The sequence below is a fragment of the Trachemys scripta genome, chromosome 3 (genome assembly GCF_013100865.1).
Source record: "Trachemys scripta elegans isolate TJP31775 chromosome 3, CAS_Tse_1.0, whole genome shotgun sequence".
Classification (NCBI taxonomy): domain Eukaryota; kingdom Metazoa; phylum Chordata; order Testudines; family Emydidae; genus Trachemys; species Trachemys scripta.
In genome coordinates, this window is record NC_048300.1 from 194,686,724 (window position 1) to 194,703,075 (window position 16,352).

The 16,352-nt window shown below is 44.3% G+C and overlaps 1 protein-coding gene across 3 annotated transcripts in view; it reads left to right on the forward strand.

Moving 5' to 3' along the window:
- The first annotated feature begins 1,241 nt into the window (after positions 1 to 1,241).
- Positions 1,242 to 16,352, forward strand: part of PINX1 (PIN2 (TERF1) interacting telomerase inhibitor 1) — a 74,529-nt gene continuing 59,418 nt past the window's right edge. The window contains exons 1-4 of one of the 3 annotated variants that reach the window (XM_034766722.1): positions 1,242 to 1,568; positions 10,788 to 10,897; positions 13,287 to 13,379; positions 14,141 to 14,219. In XM_034766722.1, coding sequence (XP_034622613.1) covers positions 1,550 to 1,568; positions 10,788 to 10,897; positions 13,287 to 13,379; positions 14,141 to 14,219 — 301 coding nt within the window. In that variant the 5' untranslated portion in view covers positions 1,242 to 1,549. Of the gene's footprint in view, positions 1,608 to 1,714; positions 1,789 to 10,787; positions 10,898 to 13,286; positions 13,380 to 14,140; positions 14,220 to 16,352 lie in introns of those variants that run through there. The other 2 variants (XM_034766723.1, XM_034766721.1) reach the window with 2 other exon arrangements.

Sequence of the window (16,352 nt, forward strand, 5' to 3'; positions counted from 1 at the left end):
GCTTAAGACTTTTAAAACTAGATTGGACAAAGTACTAGGAAGCAGATCCACAGAGGTTTTCAGGCATCTAACTCCCACTGAAATCAATGAGAATTAGACACCTAAACACCTGTGAGGATGTGGGCCTATTTATTTTTACAAAACAAGCCGGTATCGGCTCCTAGAAAATGGATTAGATTAAGGCTGACTACACTGCACTTTCGTCGGTAAAACTTTTGTCGCTCAGCGGTGTGGAAAAAATGCATCCCTGACCAACAAACGTTTTACCAATGAATAGCATCGGTGCGGACAGTGCTTTGTCGGGGGGAGATGCTCTCCTGCCAACAAAGCTACCGCCCCTTGCTGGGGTGGTTTTATTTTGTTGGCAGGAGCTCTCCTGCCCACAAAGAACGGCTACACTGTCCGTGCCTTACAGCCGCAAGGCCTGCTGTAAGCTGTGCGGTGTAGTCATAGCCTAAGTCTTCTTAACCTTGTACGTCACTGGTCTCTCCTATGCTCTTATAACCAAGACTATTTTGCATCCGAAGAAGTGGGTATTCACCCACGAAAGCTCATGCGCCAATATGTCTGTTAGTCTAGGTGCCACAGAACCCTTTGCTGCCAAGACTATTTTGTAGCCCTGACATTACGTGTCTAAGTAAGCAATCACTATTGTTGCCACAAGTAGGGTGCCCAGGTGTCCCGATTTTATAGGGACAGTCCCAATTTTGGGGTCTTTTTCTTATATAGGCTCCTATTACCTCCCATCCCTGCCCCGATTTTTCACATTTGCTGTCTGGTCTCCCTGGCCACAAGGCTGTTCTGTGATTGGGAACGGGAGGGGAAGAGAGATGGGTCTGGAGACAACCTCTCTTCTGAGCTGGGCTCCACGTGGGGAGCAGATCCCAGCCCCACCCCCCAGGGTGGTCATGCCCCACCAGGGCGCAACGTTGTCATGTAGCAGCGAGGCCGCCCTGGGGCGCTCGTGGGGCAAGGACACTTGGTCGGACACCCCCGCGCGAGGGCACTGGGATCCCGGGGACGCCGGTGGACGCGGCCGGAAGTCACGCTAGGCGGCTGCTCCGCCAGCGGCCCCGGCTCCAGCGTCACCTAGCAACCATCGGGGGTGGCCTGAGGACATCGTGTCACGTGGGCGGGCGAGCGGGCACCACGGTGGCCCGCCACGCGCCAGTCAACCCTCGTCCGCGCGAGGCGCTGTGGATGTGAGGGCGGGGTAGCCCCCCCGAAGCGCGCCACGCGAAGGGCCCGCATCCAGGCAGGATCAATTCGACAGCCCCAAGGCTGCCCGGCAGTTGCCTGTGTAGCTGCCACGCAGCGCTGGGGGTGCATGAGCGTTTTAATAGCACGGGGTTTCTGCTACGTCCCTAGCCTGCCCCGCTTCCCCCTTGGAAAAGCTCCGTGTTTTGACTTGCCTTCCCTTTTAAGTCAGGCACCTCTCCAGGCGCCCTATTCTGCGCCCGAGGGGAAGAAGGCCCCGTTCTCCCAAGATGGCGGCGCTGGCAGGTGACCCTGGGGGCTCTGCGCGCCGCTAGCTTAGAAGGCCCCAAAGATGGCGATGCTGGCAGAGCGTGAGTAGTGGGGCTGCTGAGGGGGTTACAGCCGGCAAGGTGGGTGAAGGGAGAAACCATCATGTGTCCGGGAAAGGGAGCTACCACTGTCTACGCAGGCAGGAGGGGTGTGGGGAGAAACCATAGCCGCTGAGGAGGTGGACACCACTAGGGATGTCGGGGAAAGGGGAGCGTGTCCGTGATGGAAGGATGGACTAGATGGAAGGAGCTATTCTGAGGGGTAGGGAGATACCACTATTCTTCCGAGGGGTGGGGGCGCAGCTCCATGCTGCGTTCCTGTGTCCCGCTGGGTGATGTCCCCTGGGGAACCCTGGCTCCCTGCCCCGCCCGGGGCGCTCTGGGGCTGCTGGGAGGAGCCCCTGGGCGCTACCAAAGCAGTGGGGTGGGGGAGAGAGGAACGTGCCTAGGCCCAGGCATTGGGGGAGTGAGCGAGGAGGTACCTGGACCTAGACCTAGTGGGGCCCATATGGGGGTCCTGCCTGCTGGGTCCCTCTGCGGAGCTTTGGGTAGGGTGGGCACTGGGCCCCCGCCCCTCTGTGGGTGGGGGGCAGGGTGCTGGGTGGGGGTCGAAGCTGTGTTGTTGGGCCCCCATGGGGTTGTTTCCCACATCAGCGTCGCTCCCCCCCCCTCCCCCCCAAAGAGCCACCGGTCAGAGGGGAAAACACTTCTCATTGTGGCCTTTGGTGCGTGCCCCGACACTGCACTATGGTGTGAGTGCGCACATGGATGCAGTGGTGAAACACAGCCATCTCTGGCGAGGAAGGGTGGCGACTGCTTAACGACGCACAGCAATTTAGGACAGGAAGCAAACACTGCCTTATCCCCAGTGACGGCAAGAGGGATTTTCTATAGTCAGAACAAAACTTTGGAGTATCTGGGTGAAGGAGTACCCTGACTGTGTAAAAAGTTAAGAACATACTGTAAATAGCCCCGCTGAACTCAAACAAGATTTGTGCTGTATAATACTAATGTTTAACATTGAGCTTTTGCATAAGGAGGGTGTATGTTCTTGTGTGAGAGGCTTTTTTTAATTGAGTGTGCGGTAAACTGTTACCACAGTTTGATTATTTAATGATGATGGAATCAAGTTTGAGGTCTCAGTACATATTTTCAAAGCACTCAAGGGCCTGAGCCCAGGATATGGAAAAGATCAACTAAAGTTCCAAGATGAAGACTGTGATCAGCAACTTTGCTCTTCTGCTGCAATGGAAATCTCAAAGGCTATGTCTACATTGGCAATTGAACGACAAAACTTGAGTCTTTTTTCAGAGGTGGTGTTCTTTCTCTCCCCTCTCCCCCCCCCCCCCCCCCCAAACCAAAATTTTGCCGCGCCAAGTTCCAGTGTGAACAGCGCGTTGTCAGCAGGAGCACTGTTGTTGGGGGTAGAAGTTTTTGTTGTCAGGAGAGCCAACAAACAGCGGCTACACTACACAACTTTTAGCAGCATGGCTGTGGTGACACAGCCATGTCGCTCAAAGCTGTGTAGTGTAGACATAGCCCAAAAGAGCGGCTCAGCTGTGCAGGAAACAGAACTTTCTTGAGGGCCAGTCCAAGACAGGAATGAACTCCCCAAGGAACAAAGGATCATCACAGACCTTTCTACCTTCCTCTCCCAAGGAGCAGTGGTCTCAAGTTGCAATGGGGGAGGTCTAGGTTGGATATTAGGAAAAACTATTTCACTAGGAGGGTGGTGAAGCACTGGAATGGGTTATAACCCTGGGGGTACAGGGGTGGACTTTCCATCCTTAGAGTTTGTTAAGGCCCAGCTTGACAAAGCCCTGGCTGGGATGATTTAGTTAGGGTTGGTCCTGCTTTGAGTTGGGGGTTGGACTAGATGACCTCCTGATGTCTCTTCCAACCCTGATCTTCTATGATTCTAAGTGCAAAATGTATTTCTTTGAACCTCCCTTTTCTAACTTGTGTGTGTGTCAGAAATATATAACACCTAAAACTAAACACTCCATTGCACACTCTTCTCCCTTGGGGAGAGGATGAAAAAACAAACACATGACAGTCGCGTTGCATAATGTGCTAATCAAATGTGCTTAGATACTAAGTTGATGAGGATACCATAAGAACCTGTTGATAAATTATAGTCATTTGCTTGACCATGTTTCAGTTGGTTATGAAATATATTCAAGAGACCAAATAAACCAATATCGGTCAGGTTGATTGCTCTAAGCCAATGATAATATAGTGCAGAAAAAAGGTTCTGTAAGATACCAGTTTTGGGAAGCCATCTTGGGCAGTGTTGTTGTGTTCACCTTTTGCAGAGAGTGCTCCCAGAGTTACACTTCTAAAGCCATCTTTTTATACACTATCTGTTTACAAGTAAAAAGGTACCGTGTGTATCACCCAAAACTTGATTTTACCAAAAAGCTTTTTACCTTGTTTTTCTGGTGCCATCGTGTTCCCTAATCTCTTTGCTCTGAACACATGTATTCCAGGTACCCAGGAGCGTGAAGGCACCTCTTAGGTTTATACCAGGGTAGAATACACACACATCTTGTCCTTTTCCTTTGGGACGTTCCAGTACTGGCCTGTAAGGGTAACTCCCTACTTATTACTATGGTAAAACACACATGGTCTGATCCTGAGATTTTTCCTATCTACTTAAGCCAAATTTTACGTCAATAAATACCAGGTATTATGGGACACTTAGCATAAGTGAACAGGATTGTAAGTAAAGATCTAGGCCAATTTAGGCTATATAACTGCTACAAAATTTTGTGCTTGATGCATACTAATGTATATGTGGTGCGGATAATACATATTATTGTAAAATATAGATATATGCTAGCCAGCATGTATTGGTCAACAGAATATATAAAATAGTTTTTAATGCCCATAGATGGTTATTGAAAGTTTAATTATTTATTGGGGCACTCGGAGCTTTTGAATGAGCATTCTTCTTTTCTTTTACTGTCAAATCTAAATAATACATTTCTGCAGGACTGGGGCCAGAATATGTAATGAATCTTAAAAGTGTTTTTTTTTTTTTTTTTTTAACTTGAGAGACATACTTCTGAGTTGATTTGAAAAGTTATACCCAGAGAGCACAATTACATGCAAGTCCCCATCAGTACGGTTATTCAGAATTGTGCAGTATCCAATGTACAATAATTGAAAATTTAGTGCTGTGTTAACGTTTATACTTGCATATGCAGGGAAGCACTGAAATAGTTCTTTAAAGAATAAATCTAATTACGTAGGGTTTGCCAGAACTCTGCATGTGTGACTAGCTTGTGGTAATTTTGAAGGCAGATTTTGCCCATTCATTTTTATGTGTGCAGTTCTGGACCGAATTCAATCACCGTATTATCAATATTCATTCCAAAAGAGAGGAGAAGAACTATTTCTTATCCATCCACGTAGCTAAAACTCTTGTCCAAGCTCTCATTCTCTTGGTTCTTGATTACTGCAACATCCTTCTCTCTCGCCTTGACAAAAGCAATCTTGCCATGCTTTTATCCATTCAAAATGCTGCTGTAAAGATCATTTTCCTAGCCTGTTGTTTTAAGCTTGTTACTCCTCTCTTTGCATCCCTCCACTGGCTCCCCCTTCTCTATCGCATTGAATATAAGCTGCTTATTGTCACTTTCAAGGCCCATCCCTAGCCCTACCTGTCATCTCTCCTATCAAGATGTCAGCTCTTGCATCCGGTCAGCTCATGATGCTGGCCTCCATCACCCACTTACTAAATTTTCGAACTAAGATCTTCTGCTTTCTCCCATACTGCTCCTCACACTTGAGAGATCCTCCTTCCCATAACAGTTGAAAAGCCACCTTGTTATCCTTTTTCAAGAATTCTCTGAGATGCTCCCAGTTCCATGCACAGGGCCAGTTAGACAGGCAGAACTGCGGAGTCTCAATGCGTGGCTGAGACGATGTTGTAGGGAGAAGGGGTTTAGATTTATTAGGAACTGGGGAAACTTTTGGGAAACGGGAAGCCTATACAGGAAGGATGGGCTCCACCTAAACCAAAATGGAACCAGATTGCTGGCACTTAACATTAAAAAGGTCGTAAAGCGGTTTTTAAACTACGGGCTGGGGGAAAGCCGACAGGTGCGGAGGAGCACATGGTTCGGACATCCCTTAGGGGAGGATCTATTAATAGAGAATCTCTATGACCTAGTGAGGACGAGAGGATGGAAAATGATAAAATACAGGCAGGGTTTGATCAGAATCAGTCAAATAAAAAAGACTCCCATTCAGTTACATCATGTAATGGCAGACAGCTAAAAGGAGACAAATTTTTAAAGTGCCTATATACCAATGCTAGAAGTCTAAATAATAAAATGGGTGAACTAGAGTGCTCGTATTAAATGAGGATATTGATATAATAGGCATCACAGAAACTTGGTGGAATGAGGATAATCAATGGGATACAGTAATACCAGGGTACAAAGTATATTGGAAGGACAGAACAGGTTTTGCTGGTGTGGGAGTGGCACTATATGTGAAAGAAAGCGTAGAATCAAATGAAGTCAAAATCGTAAATGAATCAAACTGTACCATAGAAATAAACTGCCACAGGATAAGAGGGAAGGTACTTTCATGGATTGGTAACTGGTTAAAGGATAGGAAACAGAAGGTAGGAATAAATGGTCAGTTTTCAGAATGGAGAGAGATAAATAGTGGTGTCCCCCAGGGGTCTGTTCTGGGACCAGTACTGTTCAACATATTCATAAATGATCTGGAAAAAGGGGTAAACAGTGAGGTGGGAAAATTTGCAGATGATACAAAATTACTAAAGATAGTTAAGACCCAGACAGACTGCGAAGAGCTACAAAAGGATCTCTCAAAACTGGATGACTGGGTAACAAAATGGCAGATGAAATTGGAAAGCATAATTCCAACTATACATATAAATGATGGGGTCTAAATTAGCTGTTACCACTCAAGAAAGAGATCTTGGAGTCATTGTGGATAGTTCTCTGAAAACAACCACTCAATATGCGGCGGCAGTCAAAAAAGTGAACAGAATGTTGGGAATAATTAAGAAAGGGATAGAAAATAGGACAGAAAAACATGTTGCCCGTATATAAATCCATGGTACACCCACATCTTGAATACTGTGTGCAGATGTGGTCGCCCCATCTCAAAAAAGATATATTAGAATTGGAAAAGGTACAGAAAAGGGCAACAAAAATTATTAGTGGTATGGAACGGCTTCCGTATGAGGAGAGATTAATAAGACTGGACTTTTCAGCTTGGAAAAGAGATGGCTAAGGGGAGATATGTTGAGGTCTATAAAATCATGACTGGTGTAGAGAAAGTAGATAAGGAAGTGTTGTTTACTATGTCTCATAACACAAGAACTAGGGTTCACCAAATGAAATGAATAAGCAGCAGGTATAAAACAAATAAAAGGAAGTATTTCTTCACACAATGCAGAGTCAACCTGTGGAACTCCTTGCCAGAGGATGTTGTGAAGGCCAAGACCGTAATAGGGTTAAAAAAAGAACTAGATAAATTCATGGAGGATAGGTCCATCAATGGCTATTAGCCAGGATGGGCAGGAATGGTGTCCCTCGCCTCTGTTTGCCAGAAGCTGGGAATGGGCGACAGAGGATGGATCACTTGATGATTATCTGTTCTGTTCATTCACTCTGGGACACCTGGCACTGGCCACTGTCGGAAGACAGGATACTGGGCTAGATGGACCTTTGGTCTGACCTAATAGGGCCATTCTTATCTTAAAATCGTCCTCAAAACTCTCCTGTACCATGATGCCTACAAAAATTTGACACTGGTCAGAGTGCTGGTGTGCAGAGTATACTGCCTATCATGCTGTCCATTATTGTCATGTCGTTTCCTTGTACAGCCCTGTCGGTCTGTAGCCATCTGTTGTCTCCTGTCTGCTTAGATTGTAAACTTTTTGTGGCAGGGACTGGTTCTCTATTTGTACAGCACCTAGTGCAACAGGGTCTGGTCCATGATTGGCGCTCCTAGGTATTACGTATCAGAGGGGTAGCCATGTTAGTCTGAACTGTGAAAAGCGACAGAGTCCTGTGGCACCTTATAGACTAACAGACGTATTGGAGCATAAGCTTTCGTGGGTGAATACCCACTTCGTCAGACACAAAAAGAATAATCTAAAACGAGACAACAGATGGATAGATGGGAGGGCAAGGAAAGGATGCCTAGAACAGTGATGTTATTAGCCATCTCTTAGTGCAGTTTAGCAGCTGGAGACAAGGAGGAGAGCCATTAGCACATCACCAACCGGCTCTCTGCCCGTAATTATTGAGTGTTCCATGGACCACAGTTTCAGAACTGCTAGTTCAGCATCACATCCAGGGCTGCAGTTGGGCAAAAAGTGTGCAGGAACTGATCCATTGCAAACAGCACAGAGCTGGAGATAGTGGAATAGCAAAAGGTGTCTGAGTGAATGAAGTTTTTCTCCACTGGATGGTGCTGCTTGTCCAGGATATCAGTAGCACCTCCATCGTGTCATTCTCCAGGGGCAGTTTGGTACAGCGGAGTGCTAGTGTTGGAACTGAATCACTTTTCGCTTGCAGGATGATCGGTAGTTTACGTCTTCGTTTTGGAAAGATTACAGTGAACAGACAGCTCTGACAAAGAGAATGGTTCTTTCCAAAACTCATTTGGAGGAGAAGGGATTTTTCACTAGGAGGGCGGTGAAGCAGTGGAATGGGTTACCTAGGGAGGTGGTGGAATCTCCTTCCTTAGAAGTTTTTAAGATCAGGCTTGAGAAAGTCCTGACTGGGATGATTTAGTTGGGGATTGGCCCTGCTTTGAGCAGGGGGTTGGACTAGATGACCTCCTGAGGTCGCTTCCAACCCTGATATTGTATGATTCTATGATGGCTGCAGCTCAGAGGTTGGATTCCTGGCTCTGCTGCAGATTTCTTGTTGATTTTAACTAAGTCACTTCACTTCACTTCTCTGTGCTTGAGTTTTCCTATCTGTAAAATAGGACTAACACGTTTGCCTCAGAGAAATGCGGAGATTAATACCCTGTCTGTAAAATGATTTGAGATCCTGTGATTGAAGGTGCCAGGAAAGTGTTACAGATTTCAACTTTGAGAAGCTACTCTACTAGGTCTTGGAACCAGGGTTCTCTGGGGAGTATGAACTGTAAAGCATCTTAGATATATGTGGCAGCTTTAGACCTGTGTAAGTTGTACCAAATTTAATTCCTCGGGTTTTCTTAAGCCATTATCCTGGGTAATAGTTACAATAGACAGAAGAGGAAGGTTCTGCAGATGTTGTAGCCGGTAGGAAGTGCTGAACAGGTGGGATTATAGTGATTTGAGGAAGGTGAAAGGCGAACAATGATAAGACTTCAGGCTAAAGGGGTAGAGGAAAAGGGACAGTGTAAGGTATGGAATTGGGAAGGAGACATTAGTGTACTTGAAACCTTCCGTATGTGTGTGACTGTGTCCTCTTGAATTGATCCTCCTATGCTGCACTGGTTGACTTTGAAAAGTACAGCCTTCTGTGGCTTAAAGGGACAATGGCCAAGATTTTCAAATGTGAGCTTCAATGTTTGGTTGCTCAGTTTGATTTTTCAGAGGACCGGTGATCATTATTTTTTGAAATCTGGTTTCTTTGAGGTGTGTTAAGTTGGTTGCCCAAAATCACTAGTTAGCTGTGTAAATCTTGGCCAACATCCACATAACTCCTTTTGGTTGAGATTTTCAAATTAGCCTAAGGAGGTGAAGTGCCCAGTTCCCAGTGAAGATCTGTGGGAGTGTTGGGCACTTGGCATATTTAGGCCCTTTTGATCATCTCAGCCACTTTGTGTTTATCTATAAACACAAACAATCCCTATATTATTGGTATCACTATAGATTATCAACACCAACAGAGCTTTAGACTTTTCTCCCTTTATGCGCTATTAACTTCTTGAATTTTTACTCAACTTGGATAGTGAAAACAGGCTGGTCAGTTTCACTTATGGAAAAGCATACCAAAAGTCATGTAGAGATCTCCCTAGAAACCTATAAAGTTTTCCAGAGAATGAGGTCCTTTCTATTGGTATTTAACCATCTGATGGAATTTTGGGGTATTCCATCAGCAGGGTATAATCTCCTCTTGAATCCAATAGGACTTTTCTTGAGGGTGGTTTTTCTGTACCACGCAGGGCAGTTACTAGCGCTTCTAATGCTGCCTGGGAATGTTAAAGCTAATGTTAAAAAACACAATTAATTTTATAATTTTTTTCATCACTGTGTTTTGTGGATTTTTTTTTTTTTAAGTCGCAGTGTTTTTTTAGAAGAACCAGAATTGGGGCCAAAACCAAATTGTGTTCCTGTAATCTTGTTCCTATTTTCCAAAGGTGCATTTAGAGGAATGATGGTCTTGTAGTTAAAGCATGGAATTGTGACTCAGGGGAATTGGGTTCAATTCCTGGCTCAGCCACAGAATTTTTATTATCTTGAGCAAGCCTCTCTGTATCTCCATCTGTAAAATGAGGGTAGTAATGCTTCCTTTTTCTGTTTAGGCCCTGATCCTGCAAACAGTTATGTACATGCTTAACTTTGCTATGCCAGCTTTACTTCGTTGGTTTCAATGGAACTACTCATGATAGTAAAGTTAGGCATGTGCATAATAGTTTGTAGGATTGTAAGCTCTTTGAAGCAGAGGATCTTTGGTACTGTGTCTGAGCACAGTGTGGCCTTGATCCTCATTTGAAGACTCTAGGTGGGTGCAACTGTAATACAAGTAATAATGTCACCTGAGTTCTCAGATAAATTAGCCATTCTCTGTGCAGACCTTGAAAGTTTTCATCACATTGGTGCTTGTTCTGTACTCGTTTGAATAAGCAGACATCTGTGACTGGTTATGTTTAATTTTTTTTTATTAAAGCAGTGGTTAGATCCACTATATTCTGACATTCAGGGAGGAAGGATGGGCCAGTGATTAGGGCACTAGCCTAGAACTTGGGAGACCTGCATTTGAGTCGCTGCTCTGCCACATACTTCCTGTGTGACCTTGGGCAAGTCTCTTAGTCTCTCTGTGCTTCAGCTCCCTGTCTGTACAATGGGGCTAATATCACTTCCCTACTTCACAGAAGTGTTCTGAAGATAAATACATTGAAGATTGAGATGCCCAGATACTTTTGGTAATAGGAACTATACAAGTACCATAAATAGTCTGTTTTAGATTCTGTTTGGAGGGAAAATAATGTCTTGACTTTTTTTTAATTGCATTATCAGCTTGCATAACATTTTTTTTCTCCCTGCTGTAGCCCGTAAAAAGCAGAAGTGGTCTGTGGATCCTAGAAACAGCGCCTGGAGTAAAGATGAATCCAAATTTGGCCAGAAGATGTTGGAAAAAATGGGATGGTCCAAAGGAAAGGTATGGTCTAAAGGGAAGTGTGTGCAAAAAAACAAACTCTCCGGTATTACAGAATTTGAAATACTGAGTGATATCTGGATACAGGAATTACAGGCAGCTCTTAGGCCTATAGTTGTTAGGGCTATATCCTTTTTAGTAGGTACTTTACTGTTACCCCCCTACTACGGACTTCTGGATCTCTCCTGCTGTCCTGTTTCCTTTTTTCCTTTTCTGCTCTCTTTGATAAGGAGATGGGTGACCCCAGTTCAGAACTGCAGGAGCTACAGATGGACCTCCCAAATTCTGACAGCTGCCTGGGGTGTAAGACAGAGCAGCTCCTGAAACTTCTCTAACCTTTGACAACTTTTAATGGCCCCTTACGATCTGCTCTTCCACCCAGAATAGCCAGAGCATAGCATCAAGCCACATCTCTTCCCACCCCAGCATGCTCCTATGGTAGAGAGCTGTGGCTGGAGGCCAGTGATCTAACGATGCCAGAAATATTCCCTGTTGGCCAATATAGACATTTCTGCTGCCTCTTTACAGTGGCTCAGCTTCTATAGAGACCCCACAGAGCCCAGAATGGAGGCCTGTCTCTCTTCAGCATTTCCAGGTGCTAGTTACCTGACTAAACGCAAAAGAGAACGGTCTTCGTTATTTTTGTTTTTAAAGGCATCTCTCATCTCGGGTATTCCTCATCCACCATTGGAAAAAGAATAATAGTTGTGGCTTTCTTGAGTTTAGGAGACTCGCAGAACTTCTGGTGCAAGAGAAGAGGTACGCCTGAATGTCTCACAATAGCTGTATTGACTTGCGAAAGTTGCTTAAAGAAAAGCTAGCCTAAAGAGGCTTTTAACTGGCTCTGATTTTGCACTTAGTTGCTGGAGCAGAGTTTCACATACAAACTGCAACAGGTAGGGCCTGATCCCACACCCATTGACATCAATGAGTCCATTGGCTTCGAGAGGTTTTCTAACTGTGATTAATTAACGTCTTGATTTGTAAGCACAAATGCACATTTGTTAGTGCTTTTAATGTGATGTGAAATAAGTCTGAAAGCCATGGGATTTTAAAACTGAGATTGAGATGTTAAAACTGCTCACATTGGATAAAATCATGCTGGCAACAACCATGTCCAAACACAGCTGTTGGCTTAACTAAAGTGGACAGAAATTTTTTCCTAAGTGTCCTAAAACCATTCTATAAGTCCTGCCTACACCAGAATTACCACTAAAGTGCGGAAGATCGGTTACAACACAGTCCCAATAGATGGGGCAATACGCCTGGTACGTGGTAGCCAGAAGAATCTGGCTAGCATAATTTTTAAAACAAAATTCACTATCTGCTGGGCTCATGCTAGCAACAGTCATGTTTAAATAGGAGTTATTGCTACATAAAACAGGTTTTCAACCATAGGCCTCATCTACACTACTCCCAAATACCGGGATGTGTACGAGTGTTCTTATGTGACTTCTCCTTATCTGTGTGGCTAGGAAAAAATAAATAGGGTAGGGAATGAGGTCTTATCTTTGATAGGTACCTTGGCTAAAACATGGTATCCTAGCATAGGCTTAGCATGTTTAGTTTTCCTGCCACCTGGGCAAGAAAATACATATTGGGCCCAAACACATTTCCTTACTGAATTTAAACACTGTTAGTTTTTAGTATGGACAAAGCCAAGATCTGAAGTCCTGACTTGCCCCAAAACTCTTCATGAACAAGCAAATAGTAACAAAATTATGTGTGAGAATGCAATGGAGGAAGGAAAAAAGTAAGGAAATGGGTCCTGCCAAATTCCAGTTACAGTCAATTACATTTTAATTTGCCTCACTCTCTAACCTAGGGTGACCAGACAGCAAGTGTGAAAAATCTGGACGGGGGTGGGGGGTAATAGGAGCCTATATAAGAAAAAGCCCCAAATATCAGGACTGTCCCTATAAAATCGGGACATCTGGTCACCCTACTGTAACCTCTCTCTGCAAGTTCAGTATTCTTCGTTTCCTGTTGGCAGTTGTTTAACTAAGTACAACAGTTACATCTTCCACCCCTGAGGTGGATGCATTTCTGTGGTGAGAGAAGCATTCCTAGTGTGTGCTCTCTCTTTCTATGTTCAAAGTTGTAAAGCACTGCAGGATCACCTAGAATGTAGGGTGGTGTCCTGATTAATCAGGACAACTCAGTGATATTACTTTTTTGGTGTTTTGAGGGGCACATAAACAATCAGTTAAAAATACACAAATTCTCAATGTGCTGCTTATAGCATTTGCCTGAATTAAATCATAGGCAAGAAAAGAAATATAAATTGTCTTGTCTGTATTTCAAAAACAAATGGTCTTTCTGCATGATACCTATATTTATCTTTAATGTCGCTCCTGAAAAACACTTACAATTTGCCTTTTATTCTCATTAGGGTCTTGGGGTTCAGGAACAAGGGAGCACAGAGCACATCAAGGTTCAAGTGAAGAACAACACACTTGGTTTAGGAGCAGCCATAAATTATGAGGTGAGTACTAGTTAGCTTTGCTGCCAACTCAGGTAAGAATGTGTTGATTGTTGACAGCCCCTTTATGTAATGGGAAGTGAGTGAAATCGATCATCAAGTTTGTATGGTGTCAGGATAATGATGAACATCTCACAGAAGAGAGAAACCAGCTAACAGCAATATTGGTACAATTGTGTCCTCTTGGTTTTTTTTGGGAGGATGTTGGAGTGAGGAGGCAGCGGTGAATAATGGGGAGTGGGCTGCTCAGAGATGCCACTTCCCACAGACAACCAAAATGTTTGTTTACTGGTAGATATCCCTTTGTCTCCTTTTACTAGGCCTGGTTTTGTGCCTTCCTGTCATTCTGCTCCCTATTCCTGGAACAGTCCCCATTTCCCGTTGGCAGTCATGGGCTTGCACAGAATGTGGGATCGAGCCCTAAAGCCGCTGTCTGAGTCAACATCTGAACTGACTTTGTGTGTTCTCATCTTTTGTGCTGCAGGAAAATTATGTTAGCATTTCCTGCCTGGAGCTGAAAACAACGTGCCCAGCCTGGGGCATGACAGAGCCAACAACAACTCAGTATTGTTTGAAGACTTTCAAACGCAACTCATAGGCATTTGGAGCGAACTTAACGAGCTGTAGTTAGTGTTTCTACCCGTGAAACTTTAGGGGATTCCTAGTTACCCTTTGGTGTTTAGAGCTAGAGGATGTATAGTGAGACTCTGATAGACCTTTTGGTAGGATCTTTTGCCTCTTATTCACTTGGGTGTTATTTACAGGACAACTGGATTGCTCATCAAGATGACTTCAACCAACTTCTGGCTGAACTGAATAATTGCCACGGGCAAGGTGAATCAGGTATGTTAATACTTCGCTATATTGGATGCTGGAAATTTCACTGAGAATTTCCTCTATTTTTCATTTCTTAAAAGGCAAATGAAGGCCCAATCCTGTGGGCTGGCGATACTTCTTGCACAATGCTCATCCCCCTTCAACTCTCATTAAAATGAATGGGAACAGAGGGTTCAGTGCCACGCAGAACCAAGATGTTAATTTTGATGAGGATGTATATGAATTACATTTAAATTCCATAGATTGTAATAGGCTTTGAATCAAGCCCTTGTTGGGGCTTTTCAATAGAAAAGGCAGACGGGTGTCTCCCCTTTATTTGGTGGGATGTGCAGAAGCAGCAGCTGTCCACTGAAAAACAGCCTGAGGCAATTCCAAGGCGTGACACACACACGTTCTCCATTGCCTCATTTTACCTCTTGTCAGCCTCCTTGATGAAGAATTGTGTCTGGCTTTTACCTAGTGGCAGTTTCTGCAGCGTTTCACTTTTCCTGCCCTTGAGAAACTGTTGTTTGCATGAGCTGGGGTCAAAACCTACCGACTCTTTAAATATGATGGGGTAATGTGATTTAGTTGGGCAAAAGTTCCATGCAGAAGCAGGAAACTTGTCAAAACTTTCCAAAAAGAGCTATGTCTCGTAGTCTCAGAAAGTACTTGGGCCTGGTCTATGCATATGCTGGTTTAAATAATAGGAACAAACTAAACTGATATAAGCAAGATTTAAAACAGTGTAAGTGTCCACATAGTGCTGCATAAGTTTAACTAACTCGATCTAACATCCTGCCTTTACTTAGAGTGGGGCAATTTTTATCTGCTGCCAGGCTGTTGGGCTCCAGGTCTGCAGCCGTTAGTTCCTGGTGGAGCCCCATTAAAGTCAGTGGGGTTCTGCGTGGGTGCAGCATCTGGCCACAAATTATCAGTTGCAGTATGGTGGCCTTAGTGAGTTTATTCAAAATATTCAGAGCAAATTGTAGCTGCTAATGAGTTAATCCTAAAAATGACAGCAAGAGTGTGGGGTTATTTTGGAGTTACGAGGAAGATCAAAATCAGTTTTTACAGTGGAGAAACTACAACCTCCCCTTAATAAGCCGCGCACCTACAGGGCTGCGACTGGTATCCTGGTCCTCAAACTCTAAGGGCCAGATTTTTAAAGGTATGTAGGTGTCTAAAGCTATAGAGAGGTGCCCTGGTCATTTTCAAAGTACCTAGTTCCTAACTTTCATTGGATTTAGGTGCCTTTAAAGATCCCACTGGGCACCTCTCTACATCTTCAGGAATCTGAATACAATTAAAAATCTGATCCTAAAATCCTACTGAGCTACAGGAAGATCCATTAGCTGTAACCCATGAGAAGATCCTGATGGTCTTTGTAAGTTGATGCCATCCATTAAGTGCTTTCAAAGGTGGGCAAGTGTCACTAATCCCATTTTTACAAATATGGAAACTGAGGAGCAGAGAGGCTTAAATGACTTGTCCAAGGATGCACAGTGAGTCAGTGACATAGCAGGGTTCATTGAAGGAAGTCCTGGTTCCCAGTCCTGTGCTGTATCCCCTAGGTAGACCATTGTGACCTCTCCAAAGTCCTATGCTGTGCTAAGTTTGGAAGACCCTTGATATCGAAAGATATTTATACTTGGCTCACCCCCATGGTATCAGAGCACCCCTTTCATTGTTCAGTATTCACGAAAAGTGAATAGGATATGGACATAAAGCAAATTGTTTATAAAATGGGGGTGAATATTTCTGCAGCATTCGCCCAGCCCTAATACTGAGTCTCAATAGTCAACAGAGGAGGTGATAATGCATCTCTCTAGTGAAAGCTCCATAGATAAAATTCCTGATGTTGGATACTGAAGTTCCACCTTAGAGCCACAAGAGGGTGCTGGTGTCACTCTTGCTGGAAGTGTGAGATTGCGATTGACGCTCCACTGAGAATTCTTATTTCTGAGGATGTTTTGTGTTCCCCCTGGATCAGACAGCAGTGGCATCACAAGTGTCTGCTATTATGATGCTCAGTTTCCACACACAACCTGTCTTTGAGGGCTTTCAACTCTGTCTGCGGCAAATTCTTTATAGCCTCAGATTTGCTAGACCTAGGAGTAACTAGTTCCCCTCATTACAGATTTTCAGTTAAAATGCAGT